The sequence below is a fragment of the Pezoporus occidentalis genome, unplaced genomic scaffold (assembly GCF_034315485.1).
Source record: "Pezoporus occidentalis ecotype Australia unplaced genomic scaffold, CSIRO_AGI_Poc_V1 ctg122, whole genome shotgun sequence".
Lineage (NCBI taxonomy): Eukaryota > Metazoa > Chordata > Aves > Psittaciformes > Psittacidae > Pezoporus > Pezoporus occidentalis.
Window position 1 is genome coordinate 1266382 of NW_026913016.1, and position 23025 is coordinate 1289406.

Consider the following 23025-nt stretch of genomic DNA (forward strand, 5'->3'; position numbering starts at 1 on the left):
AACAGTAGTTTCTACTGCCCATTTCTGCAGACAGGAGAAGCACTGGCACAGGCACTGGGTTCTCTATGGCCAGGTCAGAAAGCGGCACTGTGTTTACTGTTTGGACTCACTAGAATAAGGAAATCATCAGATTTCATTGGCAAAAGCCTATGGAACAATCTCTGTATTTCAGAAGGAGGGTAGGGAGGAGAAGCAGCTGCACCATGGGAAGAAGAGGGAAACAGTGAAAAGAACAGTGACAAGAGCAAGAGCAAACTGAAGGTGGAAGCTCCTGTCTGCCTGAGCTGAGCCCACCATGACACCCAGCCCCAGAAGCAGAGGGCAGTTAATGCAACCATCCCCAGGCCCTCATTCATCATTCCCAGGGCTAGGCTCTCCCAGCACCATCTCTCGTACAAGAAACTGTCAGTCAGAGGGACAGCTGTTAAAAGGTTTCTACAAATAATAAAGTTTAATTATAGCTACAGTAGAGATCGTCTATATACATTACGTGTGCTGCTTAGGGTAGTAGAGCTTTGCCATGCATGTTTTATTGCACATACAAATAGGGTACAAAGGTTGATGGAGGTTCTTCTTTCAGCCGTACAGGTTAAGACTGCATAAAAAAAGCTGTATTACAAAATATTTAGAGCTCTTTATTTACAGCCAACTTCAAGCAAATACTGAAAGACACTATCAGGAGAAAACCAAAATTTTAATTATGAAAAAAACAAGATTTCTCAAAATAATAATTACAAAGCTTCATGTTGCCATATATACATTGTAAAAAAATACTCAGGAAACCTGCATTTTATCCCTCAAGATGCAGAAATCAATACTCCTATTTTTTATACTTGATCTGTGAATGCATTTAAAATTTGATAAACTCTGACTTGAAAACTTATTTTCTTTACATTGCTCGTGCTTTTTGACAAAACAGATATTTGTGCAGCTCTGTAAAATATTAAAATACATTTTAATTTAGTGTTAAAGTGCACAGTACATTTTATAGGAAACCATATGCTAGCTGCCAATCAGAAAATTACAGTTGAAGTCAGTGTTCACTCTGTAAAATAAACTCTTTTGCTTTGGTTGAAGTAACTGGATATTCCATGCATACCCTATGCTTCATTAGCTGTTCGCCCACCTTCCTCCTCCTGAGACACTGCTGTCACTACATACCTGATTTGTGGCATTAAATCACGGAAGTTTGCATTCAAACACTGTTTATTAACCCTTATAAACCTACTGTTGGAATACTGATGGGTTTAAGCACAGTGTGTCTGTGACAGGTATGCATCACCTTTCCCAAAAGTCTTTATACAATAGTCCTCTCCCCATTCTCTTGCTTAAATATTTAGTCCTCCCACCACCACACTGCTTTTTTGTCATTACACATATCCAACTCCCTGCCTGCATTCACCACTGACCCCTAACTCTTCTCTTCCCCACATGCAGTTTTCCTGCCCCGTCTGCTGAAGTTACATCCCTAAGCTTCTTACAGGAAAGGAAAACAGATCTTCCAGGCATGGCAAGAATGGAACTTCTTGATCTAAAATATGTGATGTTTCAATAATAAAATGATACTTTAAAGTACTGATAAGAACAAGAACCTTATTTTCTATTGCTGATGTGGGATAAGAGATCTGATCCCAGAGACATCCACTGCAGAACACTGTGCTTAGTTCTGTGGGGATGACCATCAGGAGAAGCCCTGGACCCAGCAGGATGGATCTGGAAGATCAGGTCTTTGAGGCTGCCTTTGGCAATTTTAATAACTTTTATCTCCTCTCAAAGGAATCGCTGAAGAAAACATCAGTTTCAGCTACCTGGTGACTCTTCTCCTTACTGTTCTTGTGCTATTTGTTACTATTTGTTCTGTAGTGCTGTAGTCTTTAAAAGAAATCAAGTTACAGTGCAAAATCCTATCTCAAGACAACATGATCCTAATGCACATCGTTCATTTTCTTGTGGAAAAAGTTAAATGTCTTGTGCATAGTAAAATAAGCAATCAAAAATACTCATTCACATTTACTTTTCAAGTTTACATCTTTCCTTTTTTTGTGTGTGTTTTTTAAACATCTATATACAACTAGAATGGGTGTGCTCTCAATTTCAGCCAATTCACTAGTCAGGGGGAAAAGTGCTACTGGAATGTAGGAAACTCAATGGAATGCTGACAAAAATGTTCCACAAATTCAAGAGATCAAGAATGGCATTCCAGCTAGCTGTCTTTTTCAGAAAAGCACCTCTTGTGTTTTTTTCTCTCTTATGTATTAGAAAATACAGTTTACGGAGATCTAGGGCTACTGCACACCAAGTAGAATAAAAAATAACTCAATATTTATATTAAAATAAAGTGTTTAACCACAAAAAAGCAGTAATAAAATACAGTTTCCTAATTTACATTTTTGCATCCAAAGGATGAATAACAACTCACTAATAAATAATATTTATATAAATACTTGATGTCTGGATATTTTTAAAAGGCAATCATAGCCTGAAGCAACTGCAGAAAAACCTAAGTGGTACAAGGCTGATTTACTCTCCCTCCCCCTCATGACTACAGTGATTCTTAGGTTAATAATACAAAGGTATCTTGCTGCAAGACAGCTGTGGACTCCACACATCTGTAAGTGGCAGAGAGGTGACTGTTTCAGTAAGTACTGTACAAAGTGAGCTATAAAAAGCAGTGAAGCGCCAATTTGCTCTAGAAAATGTTTCAGTTTAGTTTCTGGTTTGTCATTCGATGCACAGGTACAGTCTGACAGGTGATTTTGAAATCAGAATTACAAGAATACTCTTGGAGCACTGGGTTGTTTTCAATGCAGTTTAAAAAGCTGGGCAGTATTTTGACTCTTTGATGGCACACTGGAGCTGGTAACAGCAGAGAGGAGTTTCATGTGAATAAAGCTTGTTTTGTTGTGGTTACATCTAGCAGTGCTTGAACTGTAATGCTCACTTTTACCAAGCCCTTTTCTTCTAGGATGTGATGTGGCAGGCAGAGCTTCTCCTAGAAAGAGACAGACAAAGGAGTATAGATTAGGATACTTAATACTCATTGCAGAACGCTTTACATGATCACCATTGGAACACAGAGCGCAACAAGCAGGAGCCATTTCCTATTTTTAATTAAAAAGAACTTCTGTGATTTTGACAGAACATCTATGATTTTGCTCTTGTTATACCTATGAATTAGTGAGAGATCTGGAAATACCCTGGGCCTCAGAAACCACCCTGTTCTGTTCATTACAGTATGTAATCTGCACTACGTGTGAGCACCAGCAAGCACACACTGAACTTACACCTACAAGGTGAGGTAACATGGTGTTTGCCTGTTATTACATACAAGTGAGTTTGGGACAGACGGCTGGTTTTATCAGTTAAAAAAGGTTCTACCCCTGAGCTCTAGACAGGGAGGACTTGCTCCCAGGATATGCACCTTGAAAGCCACAAAAGAGTGCATGTAATGTTATATATTCATGGGGTGACATGTTTCATTCTGAGTTACTGGCAGCTTATTTTGAAATATCCAGAAATGAACTTTATTCACTGTAAGGACATGGAAATCATGGCCAGGATGAAGCCTACAAAGGTTGTTCCACCAGAAGACAGCTGAACAGTGAACACTGCATCTCCCACACGCAACAAGACACCAGTGAATAACTACAGAAAGCCTTGCTTAGAGAGGTAGCCTTGGGTCATGGTTGGTGTTCTCTTTAAGAGGAGGATTTTCTTCATGTAACTGAGTATTCTTGTTAATGAAATCAGGCAAGAGGTTTATAAGTAGATGGGAAGGCTAGACTGTATTACATAGACCATAATTACAGCTGTGAGACTCATCACCCAACACAGAAGCCAAAAGTGTACGTGGGATGACAAAAAAATACAGATAGAAAAATGAACCCCAAATGACACTATTAATCACAAACACATGGATACAGCACCTAGCTCACCAAGTCCATAAACTGTGCATGTTAGATTGCTTTATGTTTGAAAAGGCACCATCTGTGATCTAACCTGTTCTTCCCCTGACCATCCTCACATGACCATCAGCAGACATGGGACACTGATTCTTTAGAGGGTTGTTTTGATATTCTTAGTATTGAATCTCTCAGCTGTTCAGTAAACATTTAGCTTCTAAAACTAATGATGCATTTGAGATTATATTTTAATCAATCGCTTGTCTTCTACTGAACATTCTTCTTACTCCTGTCATGTCACCTAAGGGCCTCTTATTTTATCTTTATGGAATTCATGGTACTTTTTAACACCTTCTTATATTCAATATTGATTACATCTGCAATTTAAACACCACTAATCTCTTCAACCACTCTTCTCCTGACACTTTTTGTTCAGCTCATCCCTTCCCTAACCTCTCAGAACACTTAAAACTCAACACAATATTCAGGGTGATGAAACTGGTACACGTAAGAACAATTAATACAGTTTTTGTCATGTTATGAACCTCTTTAATTGATTTTATCTGTTTGCACCATGTCCAGTGTTTGCTCCTCCAGTGGGCCACAGCTCCATCAGAACAGTACCAGTATTAAACAGCTGCTTTGCTGCTTCTGTTTCACTTCATTAATGAGTATTTCCTTGATGAGCAACCAACACTTCACTTTGCTTAAACTTTATGTGAAGTTCCTCACACCCCAATGAGAGAAAAACTGCAAAACTTGTCTTTAAATTACTAAATCTAAAAAGTGAGCACCAAACTTTATTCACCATCATGGCATCTTATATTGATAACTGCAGTTTATGTGTATTGTATGTTTACATTTTATATTTACTACTTAAGATGCTTTAATATTCATTATTTTATGTTTAAAAGATTTTTTTAAAATGAGTTTGTAATTTATTTTATTTATTTTTTTAAGGTTCATGGTTAGAGCCAAGAACCCCAAATAAATATCGTGGATTCCTTCTCCACACACAGACCCAAGCCCCAATTTCTAACAGATAACTTTCAAGGAGGTTGGCTGAGTTCCCTGCTGGACAGCTTACATTTCTCCACATGGAAGATGCTGCACTCTGGGGATCTGCCAGCACTGGGTTTCTGCTTCCACTGAGTTTGTGGATTCTAATTCACATTGACCAAACAGCTGCAGCAAGCTGCCACTCCTGCCTGCTGTCACCTTTGACAGAGCTATTTGCCCAGTCAGCACAAAGGAACATCCCCATCTTGCAGCCATTCCAGTTGATCACCAACATTCCCATTCCAAACCTACCCTAAATTGCTCATTTAAGATAAGAGACTTGAGTTCTGCAGCTCCTCCCTGTTTGTTCTTCTGAGATACCTGCTTGCAAGCTGTCAGAGATGGTTCCCCCAACTTTTTATCTCTCTGGAAAAAAAAGTGTCTTTTCCAGAGAAATATATAAATATCTCTTTGGATGCAGACTCTTAAACTGATACCTGATTCGTACTGAAATAGCTACAAAAAGAAGATAGAGTAATATCAAATAAAATAAAAAAAAAAAAGAAACCAAAATATTTCTACTTCAAATGTATGATTTTTACTAAACTCATTTTGCCAATCTAATGTCTTGGGACACAGTTTACATAAAAATGTACAATACTCTGATATTAGTGCTTGAAGCATATACAAGTGACTTTCTCTTATTATGTTGAACGTGGAACTTGGTTAGTATTTTATAGTTCTGCTGTTAAAGATACAGCTATGATGAACTTTCCAAAACTGACAATGAGATCTATGACTTCTCCTAAAACTGGCAAACTTCATCTTAATATGTCACAAATCTTTTATCTATAGCCCTAATCACTATCTTCAAAGCTCTGTAAATGGCTTCCATCAACCCTGCCTCACATACTTTTCAAATTACAGCTTTAGAGCAATATGTTTAATTCTTCTCAGAAAAAGAAAAAACAAATCCTGCCAAGGATGGAATCCAGAACACCCTGCAAATCAACTTAAGCTTTCTGTACAGCAGCAGTTACACTGGGCCAAGATCCCAGGTGTCTCAGTCCTTACGTTGGCCGCTGTTCCTCCAGCACAGTCCACTTTCCATGCTCTTTCTCACTCTCTAACCAGTACAACTGCTGTCTGGAAAGCACTGGAAGTAGAGCCATGAAGATTTCAAAACTTCTCTTAAATCCTGGCATTCTAAGACTTTATGCCTGAGTAACCAAGACTCAACCTCACCCATTTCTCAACCTTTGTGAGATTTCTGTCCTGTGCACATTAGCATCAAACCCGTAATAACTTCAATATTATCGTACGAATCACCTCTAAAAATACCCAAGTTGAAACCATCACCAAGCAAAACCCAGAAAGACAGACAGAACCAGCTACTACTCATCTCAAGACCAGTCTAAAAATCTTTAAAAACAATTGTGGACAGAAGGGCTGCCACTCTGCTCATAGTAACATGAATCTCTCTCTACTACAAAAATGAGGATCTAAACTTTAATGCATTTTTTCTCCCCAAGAACACAGAGGAACTTAATTATATGTTGTAAACAAACCACTTTCTACAGACACATAGCCATTTTGAATGGATAATCATGATTACAAACTCATCATGAAGGAAAAGAACAAACCCCTTTTGATTGGATGGAAAAGAAGGCATAAAAGGAGGCCAGCAGCCAGGAGGCTGAGTCACAAAGCAACACAAAAAGACAGGACAACAGTTATACCCACATACAGAGACATATCCATGTGCTGGCAAGAGCAAGTTTCTAATCCTGGAACAAAATGTCTAATTTAGACCACGTAGAGGAAACCCAGTAACACACAAGGACGCGAATCCCACAAGGATACGTGACACATTACACATACACACCTATTTTCTATGACATCAGATGACTTCAAAGTCAAGATAACTGTTTGAATTGGTTTATGCTGGGGCAAGCAGCTTGGCAATTCACATACAGTATTTATCAAAAAATGTAAACTGCTGTCATATCACATAGGCAAGTAATGAAATGACCACATCATGATAATAATAGGGCCCAACTGTACTTAGTAAAAATACAGAAAAACTGAATTCTACACTTTGGCAAGAGCAATGGCTCCTTCTTCCTTGTATTTTTAGAATGTGAAATTTCAGATATACAGCAAAAAAAAAAATATATATATATATACACACACAAAACAATGAAATACTGGAATGTGCATTTCTCCAAGGACAAATTATAAAAATAAATCCATGTAATGCCCAGCACAATGTTTGCAGTCAAGTAGTCTGAAAAGTCACTAAAAGAAACATCAGGGCCTTATGTTCAAGCAAACTTATGTCAAATATACAAAACCTTGACATTTCTTAGGTCAAGGCCAAGTTTTGTGTTTTTTTTAAGAGTTAAAGTAACTATAAGAAATACTTACTTTTTCACATATCTAAGGCAATTTGAAATTATGCCTTTTTATATACCTTTTCCTTATCCAGTATTACTGTTTATGTCTGCATGTGTCCACATGCCCTGAAGTTACCATTTGAAGTACAGAAGAGCAGAAGAAAAGCACAGTAATTCAGGTTATAAGTGTATTTAATTTTTCTTTTAATTTCCAGTGGAAAGACTGGTGTGTTTTCTGAAGTATATACACTTATGATCAACTTTGACAAAGAAAATACCAAAACCAGACCTTCAATACTGCAGCTGCAATTGTGTATTGGGAGTCTTAGCCAGTTAGATGTCTAAATATGTGCATCTTCTGAACATGCAATACATTTCAATTGCTTATAAAACTGTATCTGCAGAGGGTGGGCTTCGGACCCTTTCACAAATTCTGGCCTTGAATCAGAAAATTTTAAAAGTAAACCAGATATTTTGCCAAAATGCCTCACAGTTTCATTCTAACATGCTAAGAAAACAGTGACAAGAAAACTGCAAGGAATAAAAAACTTAGACACACATGAAACAGTAAGAGAAAATTCATACTTAAAGGGGAAATACCAATTATTCCATAACCTTATACATTCAGTTCTGAGAGATAAAAGTAAAGGACTTAGTGTGTTTTTCAATCAAAGTAGAATGGGTCATTACCTTAAAATATTTTTATCCTGCTTTTTCTGTATAATGCAGCTTACGTGGTAGAAATGAAGGAAAAGGCAAAGGTTCACAAAACCTCCTCTACTGTTTTTCTAAGCCTGCATATATGACTGCTTTCATTTTTTTGTAACAGAAGTAAAATGCTGAGAATACTTCTTTTTGTGAAAAACAATTATGTGGCAATTATTTGGAAATTCATTAATTAGTGTATATGGAGTAGAAAACTGGACTGAATATTTGCTCAGGTCTAATTTAATCACTATTCACATTAATTGTAACTTCCAGAAAACTTATTAGGAACACAATAGGATCAATATACAGCTTTCAGCTCTAAAAGCTTGTTAATAAACAAGAAAGAGGCATCTGAAGGACTACCACAGTGCATTACACTGCACTTGAAAATATTTATGTTTTCTGGCTCATGGAAAAAGAGCCAAATCTTCACATCAAAATGCCACTTGTAATCCAGTGCAAGTACATTTTACCTGCATGTATATTCACTAGAAGTTGTATTTATTACTTTATTGCAGCATGGATAAGATAGCCTCCACAGAATAAAAGAGAAATCAACATGATGGGCACAGTACAGACTGGAGTAGATCAATTTACAGAGAAATCAGTTTGAAAGTCTCTGATGATCATTGCAGTGGAAAACAATTAATTGGGAAAGAAATGGGGGAGCAAATATAATTCATGTTATCAATGAATGTGTGGGTGAACTAAGATGTACAACGGTTTTAAAACCAAGGTCATCATGCGACTCGAGTGTGAGCAGCACCAATTTTACATAACCAAATGTCTCACTATTGGGGTTTCCTCAAAGGTGAGGAACCACCTGTCTGTTGAACCGTTGGTTCCCCAAGCACTAAATCCACAGGAACAGCAGCACAAACCCATGACTCTGAATTCAGCAAAGAATCCATTAAAGTAGATTAATGAGCTATACAGATGTTTTAGTTTCCACCTCCCCATTTAGTGGGAGCATTACTGGCTTTGGGGATGGGCAGACAGGTATTTTTCACATTTACATTATGTTTTAAATATATTTTGAGGGATGTCACTACATTCACATTTACAGAAACGTAAGAGTATATTTACTATTCTTTTCCCTGTAAGATTTAAGTATATTTGGAAGTGTTATCAATAACAAGCTGAAGAAATACAAAACCATACATGCTTCATTCATGGTAGTAAGGCTGTGCTTATCATGAGGCAAGTATGTTTGTTTTTCAGAGTCTGTTTCAAGATGGCTTCAACTCCATAACTACAAGTGCTTGCAGTGTTCCACTTTAATTACTGTATATTGTCATAGTTGTGAATAGTGTGAAAATGTAATCAGTAGTTCAGTTTCTAACCTAATGCTTAGTCTGATAAAACACTCAAAACCACTGAAGACATGAACTTCCATTTCTGCACACTGGAAACACAAAACACACTGATGAACTACCCCTCTTACCTCCCTCCCAAAGATAACTAGATACAGTGGATGTTACAAAGTGAGACAGATGAGTACTATAGGATGGTAGCAACAACTTTTCCTACTTGATTTTCTGATTTTAAAACCTGCTAAAATACACTCACACATGTAGGTCAGTACTACATAAGAAGCACACAACACAAACCACTGACATGAGACCTTACAGGACACTTAGAGGAGCAGGAGTAAAATCCTAGCCTTAGAGAAGACATCACTTTTGTCTCAAATACCAACATTTTACAATTAATAGATCCTGAACTGATTCCAAGCTTTATGCCACTTTCTCAGTTTCACTAGAAAAGCTCATTAAAACAAGACAAGTAAAATCAAGACAAAGATACAGTAAAAGAGGAAGCTTAAATGTCAAGCTCTGACTCTAAGTAAGGAAGTGTCCAGTGTTGGAATCACTGAAATGAGGCACACAGTTAAAAGGCAGGCCTGCGCAGGATGAGGGCGCAAATCTATAGCTACACACTCAACTAACTAGTACCTTTTCCTCAAGTATAAAGAACCTAGAAGCACAGCCTGAACTAATGCCTGCTCACAGAAGACACCAGAATAGAGTTGTTATATGCATGCACTGGAATCTGCTAGGCACTAAACCCTTTAAAAAAACTGGATTTATCCATAGTCTGAAATGAATTTCTCCATCTTAAAATATGAATCTAATTATACATTTCATATTTTTATATATATGTATAAATTTAAGCCATAGAAACTAGAAATAGATCTGCATTTAGAAGTCTTGATAACATTTTACATGTATCTGTGGAATAGAGATATTTGTAGTTGGCACTAGATCATAACCATATGGCCAGAATAATCAGTAACATACAAGTCCTTATGCTAGTTATCCCCTTAAAGTCTATAGGTAATTTTATCACTAGGTGGTGAGAAATGAATGCATTTATCTTGCAGTCATGAAGCTGAGGTCCTTTGGTTAGCTAGACTGAGAATGAATTACAAGTTTAGTTAACAGCATCTAGGCCAATATTGTAATGTCAACGTAGGCTTATATCTGAGGTTCTATATTTTTCAATCAATTTGGATCTCTCATGTTGATAAGGATTAAGACATAACCAAATTTGTCTCATTCAAGTTTTACAATAGATGAACAGAATACAGAACTGGAAGGGAAATGGAGGTCAACAGTTCACCACCCTCACACTCATGCCAAAACGCCTCCTGAGTAATGTTAAACAAACATTATTCTTTAACACCTTCTAGGATGGAAAATCTGGAGCCTTCCCCAGATGATCTACTTCCCTAGCTGTATTGTCCTTGTTACATTTGTTAGACAAACAAACAAACACTACCTGCATTTTCACAGGTGATGAAACAGCGACAAGATAGTGATGTGACTTGCTTGACATCACACATAAGAATGGCAGATATAGGAATCTAACACCTTATTTTTAAACTATCTTATTGTATTACAATGTACTCCATGATCTTCATCCTTAAACATTCTAACGTCCCCTGCATATTATGGGTTGCTCATGCCCATTACTATTTTACAGTCATCTTTGGGGTGTAACATAGCAAGTGTTTAAAAGCAGTTCAACGCTGCTTTATGTGGCAGAAGATTATTCTATGGAATCTGGAAGGAAACAAAATATATGTAGGAAAACATAACTACTCCAGTATGGAATTTAATTGGAACAGTAGAGATGACCAACAATATTTAAAGTTACAGTAATCTAGTTAATCTAAAGGATTAAAAAAATAACAGTAATAGGAAAGGTAGTTCTCCAAGTGCTCTTAATACAATGTAGGTTTGAGATAATTGGCACCAAGTCAGAAAATACTACTGCCTGTTGAAATGCCACCTCAGTTGCTTCAATATCTGCAGCATTCTTGGATTTTCATGAAAAGTAAAGAAGCTCTGTTCTGTTTAGCTTGTAATACACATCTAGCCTACACCCAAAAGTGGGATAAGAGTATCTTTACTGCTTTAACACATTTAGTATGTAGTCTAGGCAACATAAAAGAAAACAAACTATAAATAAAGAGGTACATAAATTCTTAAACTAGAGCTAGAGGGGAGAGAAGAGATGGGACTTGCCTTCAAGATGCTACTCCCTCTCTCTACTATTTCAAGAGATTAATAAAGATATTACAAAGAAGGGAAACAAGGGAAAGGGAGAAGTTTGCAAGACAAAGGAAGGAAATTAAGTACCTGTAATTTGTCAGAGACAAAGCAGAAAGTTTGTGTGCACATGCGAACAGGTTATGCTGTTAGCAAATTCCAGTGATAAGTTATATACATCAAGACTATAAAAAGTATGTGGAAAAGACAAAAGCCTATTAGATCCCAGGAGCGAAAGGTAGAAGAAGTTGATTGTGGGGTTTTCTCCCCGAGGGCGAGCAGAGTGTCAACAGTCTTTCGAATGTGACGAATATCCGACTGCAGGATGTCATACGGAGAGCAGAGGTCAGCCTATCCCGAAGGGCAGCCATTAGAACAGAAAAAAACAGTGCATAAAATTAAAAAGACAAAAAATAGAAAGATATTGATAAATTATCACAATAGTCTAGCATAAACTATAGGAATAGTTTCCTCCTAGCATTCCTTTAGTCACTAGACATCCAAGATTTCTTTTACCTCCTCTAAATAGCAAGGCTATCATATAGTATCAAAATGTTAAGGTAGAAGGGTTCAGGCCTTCAAATCCTGCCAAAATTATGCCCAGATTCACAAGGGTGAGGAGATGCATGTGATCCACTTATGACACTGAGATCTGCATACCTTTGTCCACCTGGGCATTATTCAAATGCTTAAATGGAACCAGTTGTAAAAATCTAACTTAAATAATAGCAAACAGTGGGTTAGAAAGCTGTTAAAAGCACAAGCAGCAGCAGCAATACGAAGACTCAAGAAAAAGTACTTTAAGAAATTGAAGTATGCAAAATTCTCTAACATAATAACCTAAAACTTGGTATTCAAATAATATCTTAAATGATACCCTGGGAAGGAAACTGAAAATGTCAATGTAGCACTAACTATACTTAATTTTAATAACATTCCTAAACTGAAGGATTTGACACTAAATTCTTTAAGTAGCATTTTACGTTATCAGCAGGTTAGATTCCCAGATATTTTTTGAAAGTTATCAGTGACTTCATATGTAGCAATTCAGCTATATAAAATGAAGTGCAAAATGTAATAATGTCAATACACACACAATATTTTACATTAAAATCAAACCAACCAATAACTAGTACTTTCAAAAAGCACTCTTCAGATATACCATTTTACATTGCAAAGGAGGCCTTACTATCAATAAAGATGGTGAATACTTACTGAATAAAATTATATTGAAGAAAGAAAGAGATCCCCTGTTTCAGAGGAGCACTATGTTTCTTTAGTAGTTTTTCAGTCTAACAACACACCCAATAAAAACATGGAAATTCAGATGTCTGGTTTCTGTTAGTGCAAAGTTTCAAGGTCTAACTGGCAATAAATTAATGCAAGTCAGAACTGTCATTCATACACATTGAAAAAAGTGAAGTGACACTTTTTTCCCTTTTTTTTGCTTACCACAACTGGTTCTAGCATTAATGGGAGTTAAAAGCATCAAAATTTTCATTGTTTTTGTTACTTATGCAAATAGATACACAGAGAAGGAAACCACCCTGCCTAGCAATGACACTGCTATTTTTACAGTCATTTTGCAGAATTGTTTGAACTCAAGATTCCAGTGTGATAATAAACTGCAGTGCAATTGTATTTGGCTTTTTCTGAAAGGGTGAAAACTCAGAACAAATATGCTGGTCATGTTTAAAAATGGGAGAGGACTAACACTGTATTTGAGAACACAAACTGCTTACCAGAGAAACTAGTTTCAGGGCAAACAAGCTACTCAAGTCTCTCAACTATAATACATTACACTTTTACCAAAACCATCAATAAACCCAACAAATACTGCATTAATTTTAAAATAGCATACAATTCCTACTTGTTGCAAATATATCCCCAAAATAAACATCTAAGATACATTGAACTTAAAAGTTTTGACATTTATTTTTTTAATGTCCTTTAAACAAGGACTTTTTTTGGGGGGGGGGGGGGGGTGTCAAAAAAATCCCCAACCTTCTACCAACTAACAAACCAACAGTCCCTACTGCAGTCAAATGGAAAAGGAAGTAATTTCAGAGTGAGAGAATGGGAGCTGGTAACAGGTTGAATTTTTACAGAGGCTGAAGAACTTGTTAACCAGAGATTAACCTACTAAGCAGTATACAGAAGCCAAAGCAAAAAAAAAAAAGCAGAAGAAACTTCCTATGGGACTGCCATTCTGTGGTTTAGTGAAATTCAGTGAAACCTGGGGAAGCCTCAGAAACGTCTGATCTTTTTTGTTTATTTTTGTGTGTTCTGTGACAATGGATAGTTTGGTGTTACACTCACACCTTGTTCAGGAAAATGTTTACATTGTATGTATTTTAATTCTGTACTGTAACTCCAGATTAAAAAGAAAAAGATGGCTTTTCAGTAATGGTGAACAAATTGCCACTGAAGTTATTTTACGGATGCTGTGAAATTAAAATACCAAACTAAAATATGACCTCATGAAATACTGAAAAGCACATGACCACCACCAAAAGTCTTGACAACCAACCAACCACCCATCCCTCACAAGCACTGCCTTTCTCATTTAGGAGACTCAAATTATTATACATAAGAACTAAAAAGATACATATACTTAAGTTATTACATTTATGGACTGACTTTTTATGTCCATAAAGGGCATGATAAAATCATACAGATGCTAAAATCATGCAGGCAGAATAAACACAGTCAGACAGAAGTGGAATGACAAAAGCATAACCAGCTTTTTGTGGACACAAAACACCCTCATTCTACATGCTCCTGCAGTGACTGTGGGGAAAGACAGCATTTTGAAACCAACCTCCTCAAATTTTGACTCTGGTAAAAAAAGTCAAGAGTAAGTTTGCAGAAGTCCATTAAATAATGAAGTCTGTAGTGCATGTGCTCAAACACAAATGAAAAAAAACCTCAGAATTATGCTTTCAGCACTCTAACTGAAAACAAACGGAACCACTTGACTCCATACTTCTGGCCAAATAGTGTGCATTACAGAGTCCAGAACAAAAGGAGAAAGAAGTCATACCTGATAGAACTTACTGCAACTTCATGGATGTTTCATGACGAAACTATGGAGAAGTAACTGATTATGTGAATTGATCAGAAAACAGGCATAAGTGTTAATGAAAATATACCTTGCATTAAACTGAGAAACATGATTACCAGTTGAACAACTAATAGGAGAAGATAAAACACTTGACACTCTCCTTGTTTGCTTCTTTTACTTTGTTCTGTCAGCTTTAGTATACCAAAATCTTTTCTTTTTTCCTGTTTTACTTATTTAGCAATTCCTACACTAACACAAATCAGACTGATTTTACAGTAATTCTGACTGACATTGCAACATAGTGTACCTAGTTTTCAGGAGCAGGTGAGATGCAGTGATAGCTCCTGTTTGCAGGACTTGAAGTCGCAAGAAGGGGCACAGACAAGCGTTTTGTAGTATGAATCATTATGTGATTGGAGATCCAAAAAAGCCATTTTTTTACCATCACACTCCTTTCAGTTCAGTATGTGTACACCGAGTAGCTGACTAAAAACCTGAGAGATGTAGCAGAAGTCTCTCATTCGCACCTGAGAAATGGCTTGTCCCACTAAATCATGCTGCACCAGTACTGTTATGCTGGAACACAGAAGCTCAGTTAACCTACTGTAACAACCAGCTGTGAAAAATATCATTTTATCACTACCTTTTTTCAACAGAAATTGCCATTCTAGTATTTCTTTTTTGACAAAATACTTAGAAGGTTCTATTTTGAATATGCCATATTTGACCATAATTGAGAACTAGAAGAAATGCAGACCAAAACTGTAACTTTTGCCTTTCCAGTAACATACTGCACTTACAGCTTCATTTTGGTCTAAATCTCACTTGTGATAAAGTATCACTCAGCCCACCACAAACAAGTTGTATTTTCCTTTTGACAGGAATATTTAACATTACTGAAATGCATAATAAAAATGCTCTGTAATTTGGATTGTGAAGAATAACAGCAAGTTTGAAAGCTAAAGCTTTAAGTTATTAATTTGCAGGTTGAAATAGGAAAGTCTACTTTTTTGCTACTAGTATGAATACCGATTCTAATGTGGCAACTGACAAGTTGAAGAAATGCATATGAATATTCTTGACATGATTTACATATACTGTTGCTGGGTTTATGAAAGAGCAATCAAAACCAAAATGCTTCCATAACTTTACATACATACTTGTGATAAAAATGATCAGGGAAGACTGAGTTATCAGTCATCACCTTTGGGATGAGATGTCACTTAGGAAGAGTAAAACTGCATTAGAACTGGTATGTTTGATGCTTTGGAGGCCACACTTACAAAGAGAAGTAAATCAAAAAAGTAGCTCTATTTTTTAAACCCAGAAAGTGTGAAAGGGTGGGTGCAATACAGGTGGACTGGGTAAGTATTATAGGTTGAGTCAGTAGCAGGTTCATATGACATTAACAACCTATTCCAGTGAATAGCACCATTCAAGTACTGCTTGTCATTCTGAAAAATGCAGTAGGACAGGCACCCCCTACTTACCATACATCTATTGCCATTTGTTCATTCAATCTGTATCAGCCAAAAGGTAGGAGTGTTTGTCATTCTATTGCTATTACAGAGAAGATTAGTCAATTTGACAGTTTTAGTTAACAGTGTAAAATGAAGTCATCTTTTTTAGGTGACAAAGATTGGGCCTTTTCTGTCAGATACCTCCTGAGAGGCACAGCAGACATTTTCTGAATCTTCTAGCTTTCAGATGCTTACCTGCCACCATCCCTTTTTCATATCGAACAAAAACTGTTTTGGGTCTCAAAAAATGATCATTTACAAAGATCTCTGATTAGGCTCTACAGGAAAAGTTAGTGTCCAGTTTTGCCACAAGCTGACTGTCCTACAATTCTCATTCTTTTGATAGCCTGCTGCTGTAGTAAAATCCTTGCTATTTAGTTTCTTATTAAAAGGTCAGAATTGTATGCTTAAAACATTCCTTTTGCATATGATCAGGAGAATCATATGGCCATTAAAGCGATTTCAACATGTCATACATTGTACCAAAATTCTCACCTGGCAGGTAATGGCTTTCAGAATCATCTGTGTGTCAGGTCATTATAAAAGAGATGCTCATGTTCTTGAATTTTGTATTTGTAATTCTCTGCCAACTCTTATGACACATATGGATATAGACATGGATATTGCTTTTTTTTTTTTCCCCACACTTGGAAGAAGTTTCCCAGGATCATTCTGGGGAAAGCAATTTTGACCCAAGAGTTGAATGTTGAAAGCTACAGAAGTAAGAGACCACGCACATGAACACATCACAGTAATTACTTAGCTATTTTTTTTTTTGTTTGGTTTTACATTATTTGACAGGATATCATTCTAAACTTGTGGGGTTCAGGAAACAGCACGTAGTCCGTTCCATTCCATAACTAACTGAAACCAAAGAAACAGAAGCTATGAAAATTTTAAACCCTTAAAGGAATCCAAACAACCGAAAACCAAACCCATGCAGCAGAATTTCAAGTTAATTCTCAGGAACTAAGCATGGACAAAAGTATCACAGAAAAGCCTAATACCTATGGGTGTTGGAATCCAGAAGCGGAACTTATCACTTTCCCATAAGATGCTTAGGGAATAATTCTCTGCATTCCTCTGGTTTGTCCAGAGATAGTTAGTCCATAAACAACTCATCAATCTGAAGCAACATTAAGCACACCATCTGTAATTCTTTAAAAACTTTGACAATATACAGCCAGACTTGCTAGCATACAACTCTGTATTCCTAATACACGTCCTTCCAACACACAGCAAAGTTCTATTATCTACCAGCTAGTTCACAACATGAAGGATTTTCACAATATATAGCAAACATACACACTTGCAAAGTACCAACAGCTAATCAAAAAGAACATCCTCAGAGTACTTCAAACCTATCACAAATTTACAAGCCATTCATTTAATGTTTAAGTGAATGCATTTTTGCCCTCAAGAGAAGTTAATGCTTATTTAGATTCATAAGTGTAATTAGTTTATAAATCGGATCTGGCCTTGTGCTTAAGGCTCTGCACTTGGCAACAAATATACTTTAATAAAATAAATTCCTAAAAAAAATCTATACTAATTTCAGTAAAAGCATTAACGATGAGGGATAATAATTATATAAAAATGTCTATCCACAGAAAACAAAAAAAGGACTTTTCCAGAAAGCTGACTGGTAGAAATCAAAAATAAAAAACATTTGGAGTAAAGGCCTAGCTTACCCATCTTAAATATAGCACTGCAAAGATCTTCGTAAATATTTCTGTTCTATTTCCACTTCCGAAAGATCTCTTGACAACAATAAAAACGGCTCTTGGCCTTTTCTTTCCCAATAGACTATACCCAGAAAAGCCTGACTTGTATTATAATTCACTGAATAATTTATGATGCATCAGAAGACAATGAATTCTGGGGCAGCTTCACAAACACTCCATGTCTACAAGCCCACAGCACAGAGATTTTGATCATCTTTGAAGTAAATTTTTCCCTTTAACTTGAAATCATTCTAACATAATAAATTACGTAATTACAAAGACTAAATCAACCATTACAACTTAGAAGTTAGCCCATTACACTGAATTCTCAAATTTATGAAGAACTGTTCATTTGAGCTATAAGATAAAGTCTCCCCCTCAAAATCCCTACAAATAGCAAAAATTATGTTACTTCTGCTATCTTCAAAATCTGCTAAAATATAACTTTAATAGAAAGAACTTAAACAGGAATTCTTTCCCAATGTGAAATCTTGGCATTACCATCTGCTCCCAAGGGGGCGGTTGGGAGATACACACAAGATAACCTTTTGTTTCAGCATTCTTGAAACGGAGACTAAAAAGAACTCAAGTCTTCATTATACTGTCATATGTAAGCAACAGTGAAAATACATCATGCAGTTTTCATGTATTCAGATTTAAAAGACCTTGTATAGCAGTTTTACCACCTTTCGAGGGTAATGTATTTGAAATTAACTTTTTCTTAATAGGCACTTCTAGCCCATAAGGAAGTCTTTAAATTATTCTTGATGCAACTCCACAATTCAATAGTCATATTTTTCCTTATTAATACGAGAATAAATTTTACGGTGATGCCGCCATCCTTAAAGGAAAAACACAAAACGTCAAGCACTGCAATTTTCCCGTTTCCAACTTCTGAAAAACTTATATCCACATTATAGAACCTTACTCCTATATACTTTCCATACTTAACACACAGACAATGGTTTTCTTCACATCACGGCCGCAGTGCTTCAGTACAAGAAATGAGCATGTTATTAGTCACTTTTCCAAGGCATACAATACTTAATATTGAAAAAAAAGGAAAGTCAATAATTAAAATGCATGAAGCCCATATTCTAAAAGCACCAGGTAAAAATGCAGTTATGTTGTATAAGAAACAAAATTAGTAAACTTTTGCCTAATTACATATTACCTCATTAATTACCTTTTCCATGCCAAAGATAAGGAAGGAATAATACCAAATGACTAATATAAGAAAAAAGTTGCAATTTTTAAGTGCTACGACGCAAGCCACACAAATGCGCTACACTAGGATTAAATCAAATCATTCAGATCATTTTTTTTAATTTACATCTTTACCACTGAAAAACTGTAGTTCATAAAGTCATCCTTCAGAATTTAAAGTAATTCCTGTGTTTTGCATTTTTGATCATCTAGAAATGACAGACTTAAATTACCTCTGGTATTCCCAGTTTTCTACATGCATCCAGAAAGTTTTCCACATTTCTCCTGCATTTGGCCATGCTAAGTTTAGGCTGTAAAAGCAAATAAAAATAAGTTTATGGCAAAAGACGTCAAAAACATTTGTTCAGTCAATTCACTTATTGCATTATTCTTATACTGATGAGAACATAAATTTCCATATTTCTTCTTAAAACAATGCATGAAATTCTGCTGAACTTGTTTCTCTACTACTGTTAAAACATGCCTACAAACAATATCTGAGTACACAGATACCATGTGCTTTTACTTAGTTGTTAAAATCACGAGCATGTTTAGATCACAAGCTAGACACAAATAAGATCCTACTTGTTCACATCTAGCTTGTGAAGTTCTAAAACTTTCCTCTTGTGATAGACAACATTGATTTTCTGGACAGCAAATAAACTGATGAAGGATTTCAGCACACATTATGGAGAAGCCACTTAACCGTAATTAACAGGCTCTCTTTAAATTTTTTATGTACTCACAGATGTATAGTAACTATACACAATTTTAATTGTCTCTGAAGAAGAAATCTCCTACTACTCTAGAATTTCACGTACTTCCACAATTTGTCTCACTCCAGACTATTCACTAAATACTTACAGAAATATCATGCTAATAAAAACTCACCAAAAACAACTCATTATTTTACTTTTTCAGTGCAAGATGTGAAACAATAGTACTTCCCAGAATATCCACTTAAACCAAGAATTCACTATAGGAGCAGGGATTTTAAAGAACTAATTTTCTAGGCTAAAGTAATTTGAAGGATGTTTCATGAAAGAGAACACCATCAATATAAAGTTGAAACAAAATGAAAATGGATTTTTAGTATTTGCTTTTTGCTACAGAAAACATCGCAAGGTGTTTATAAACAAACAAAAAAAAATCCACAACAAAACTTAAGGTTTTACCCCAAAAATTCAAGTTTGCATATTTTAGCAATGTGGTAATTTTACCAAAGACGGAAGTAAGCTAAAATCAAGGAATAGCAAAAGAAACTCCACTAGAGTATCTGAGAAAATGTCTTTTTCTTGACATCTGTCTTCTGGGAAGTTATTATAGATTGCTCAAAAATCCACATGCTACTCTCAGAATCGAGTATCAGGCTGCACATAGCAAGTTTTTACCAACGTGTATGCTAAAAAATAAAAGGTGGATAGTCTAAAAATATACAAAACCTCTTCAGAACCAGACTGGTAACAGAAATCCGAAACAATGATATGTCCAAGAAAGAGACATCAGTAAACAGAGAAAACACTAAGAAAATTAAGTTTTGAGAAACGAACACACATAGATTACATCAAAACACTTATACCATGAAATAATCAGGTACGTAGGTTTGGCAAGGCAACATTAAATCACTACAGTGCATCTTTCCATTACGTTCTGTTTGGAGATAAAAGGAATAATTTCTACATTTAACCCAACAGGAAAAGCATGCTAATAAACATGCTAATAGGTGTTTTAGCAATGTGACAACTGCTAAGCCAAATATTAATGAAGTTAATCTCGTATTTTTTCAATTTACAAAGGGCTAATTTCCTTTTAAAAACGGTCTCCCAGATTAAAACCTTGCAATCACAGAATTCCATACTGTACTGAACAAAATGGCTCTTATGAAAAAAAAATCTGATCTGTTGATAAATCAGAAAGAGGCAGAATAATTTTATTCACTTATAGATGTGTATGTATACACACACTATATAGATATATAGTATTTATAGTAGATACATTTTGTATATATTTGTATACAATTTGTACCATATGTATATATTTTGTATTATAGTAGATACATTTTGCCCCAACAGCAAAGAATATTCACTGAACAGCAACCTGGTTTACATAACCAAAGAGAATTTGGAAATAAAACAGCAATTTTTAAAAATTTCCTCTCTTCCTCCCCCCAGATGCAAGAAGAAACATCTAACTTACTACTGCTGGTGAAGGTACATGAATACTTGCTACAGACCGAGGACGAACATGATTTACTAAATGGCAGAGAACTACACCATCCATCAGAGCAGACCCCAGGTCTTCAGGCAAACAAATCTTTAGTCTTGTTTCAATGTTCTGCAAATGAAGAACACAAGCACACTTTAATACAGAAATGGATGAAGGGGAAAACAGAAACAGAATATATATTCTCATCTTCTCATATGCTGTAGACACACAGCCAATTTGGGAGTTTTGGTTCACCGAGGACCATACTTCCTTTATATAACTAATTCTTTAAAAAAAAAAACAACCTAACCTCCTCTACCATATGTTTGCCACTGAATTATGTAAATGTCTTTAAAACAATTAAAGATTTCAAACGCTGCTTTCATAATATGCATTTATTTTTATACATACATATGAAAATATATAAGCACGCTATTAGCCATATGACTGCACTACATGTGGTTCCTTCCTTTCACCAGTCCCTCAAGTCTTCTACTTATCCATCTCAAATTTTCTTTATCATTCAGCACTTTGAATCAGAACTATGCTGTGTTAAGCACTGTACAAGCAGAGAGTAAACAGCAATCTTTAACTACTAGCCTAAAAATTACTTTGGAAGCATTAGAGAGATCAGAAATGGAGGTAAGGTAAGGTAAAACATTCAGATTTAAACAAGAAATTTTGGGTAACTGTTAAGCAAAACTGAAGTCTCACTGAATAGAAATATTGCAAAATAAAATACTAAAAATATTCCAGGAAAAAACCCTATAATAAGATAGTTACATATGATGAGTTTCCTGAATTGTGCTCCAGTCTTCAACACTATACTTAGAGATAACTCTTAGTTTAACTTTCAGGAGATAATTACTTCCGTTACCTTAAAATAGATATTTCTTATTCCTAGTTGAACCTCCTTAATGTAGGTACTCTCTATTAATACATTACCTCAATCTATGCTGGGTGTTTTAGACAAAAATAGATTCTTCTCTTTAGAATCAAAGGAGAGTGTAGGTAGAAAGGCATTTCTGAAGGTAACCTGGTCTAACAAATTTCAATTGAGATCAGAGCCTTGGCTAGTTAAGTTCTTGGATATCTGCAAGGAAGGAGATCCTGCATCATCTCTAGGCAACCTTGCTCAGTGTTTCACCAACCTTATTGCAAAGAATTTTCTCCTTATAGCTACTTGTAACTTATTTCTCTGTAATTTCTGCCACATCTCACTCTTTGACTGTGCATCTTTGAAAAGCCTGACTTTATTTTCTCTATTACTACCTGGGAGGCAGCTGAGGACAATCATATGATACTCTAAACACTCTCTTTTCCACCCTAAAGAAATTTAGCTCTTCTTCCTCATACATACTTTGCTTGGTTGCCCTCATCATGAAGTAGCCTCTACCGAACTCACTCTGGGGCTTCATTATATTTTCCCAGATTTTCTTTTACTAGACACCATAGTCAAGCACTCACATACATAGTCTCACAAGTGCCAAACAGGGGAGTGCATCATGTGCAGTAATATAATGGTTTTTTTCACCTTGGATTAATTTGTAGATTACAGAAATCATCCACACTACAGCAGCAGCCAATTTGTTCCACTTTTCATGTTAAAACCATTAAATGTTTATCCTTTAAGTGACAAAAAAAAAAAAAATCAACCGGTATTTCTTGCTAGACTGTTGCTCAAGTGTAAGTGGCAAATCACTCTCAAGACAATAGGTATCCGAAGTGACTATGGATGTATACAAAA

At 35.8% G+C, this 23025-nt stretch overlaps 1 protein-coding gene across 9 annotated transcripts in view; it reads right to left on the reverse strand.

Annotated features, from left to right (window-relative positions):
* Positions 1–424: 424 nt before the first annotated feature.
* The window catches only part of LRCH1 (leucine rich repeats and calponin homology domain containing 1), a 122972-nt gene continuing 100371 nt past the window's right edge, over positions 425–23025 (reverse strand). For 6 of the 9 annotated variants that reach the window (XR_009962524.1, XR_009962521.1, XR_009962522.1 and 3 more), the window contains 4 exons: positions 21270–21407; positions 19307–19384; positions 11650–11910; positions 2869–2992 (listed from right to left, as the gene is read on the reverse strand). Coding sequence is in view for 3 of the 9 variants with exons in the window: in XM_062607365.1 (XP_062463349.1) it covers positions 2879–2992; positions 19307–19384; positions 21270–21407 (330 nt within the window). In the remaining 6 variants the exon portion in view is untranslated. Of the gene's footprint in view, positions 2993–11649; positions 11911–19306; positions 19385–21269; positions 21408–23025 lie in introns of all 9 variants that reach the window. The other 3 variants (XM_062607365.1, XM_062607366.1, XM_062607367.1) reach the window with 1 other exon arrangement.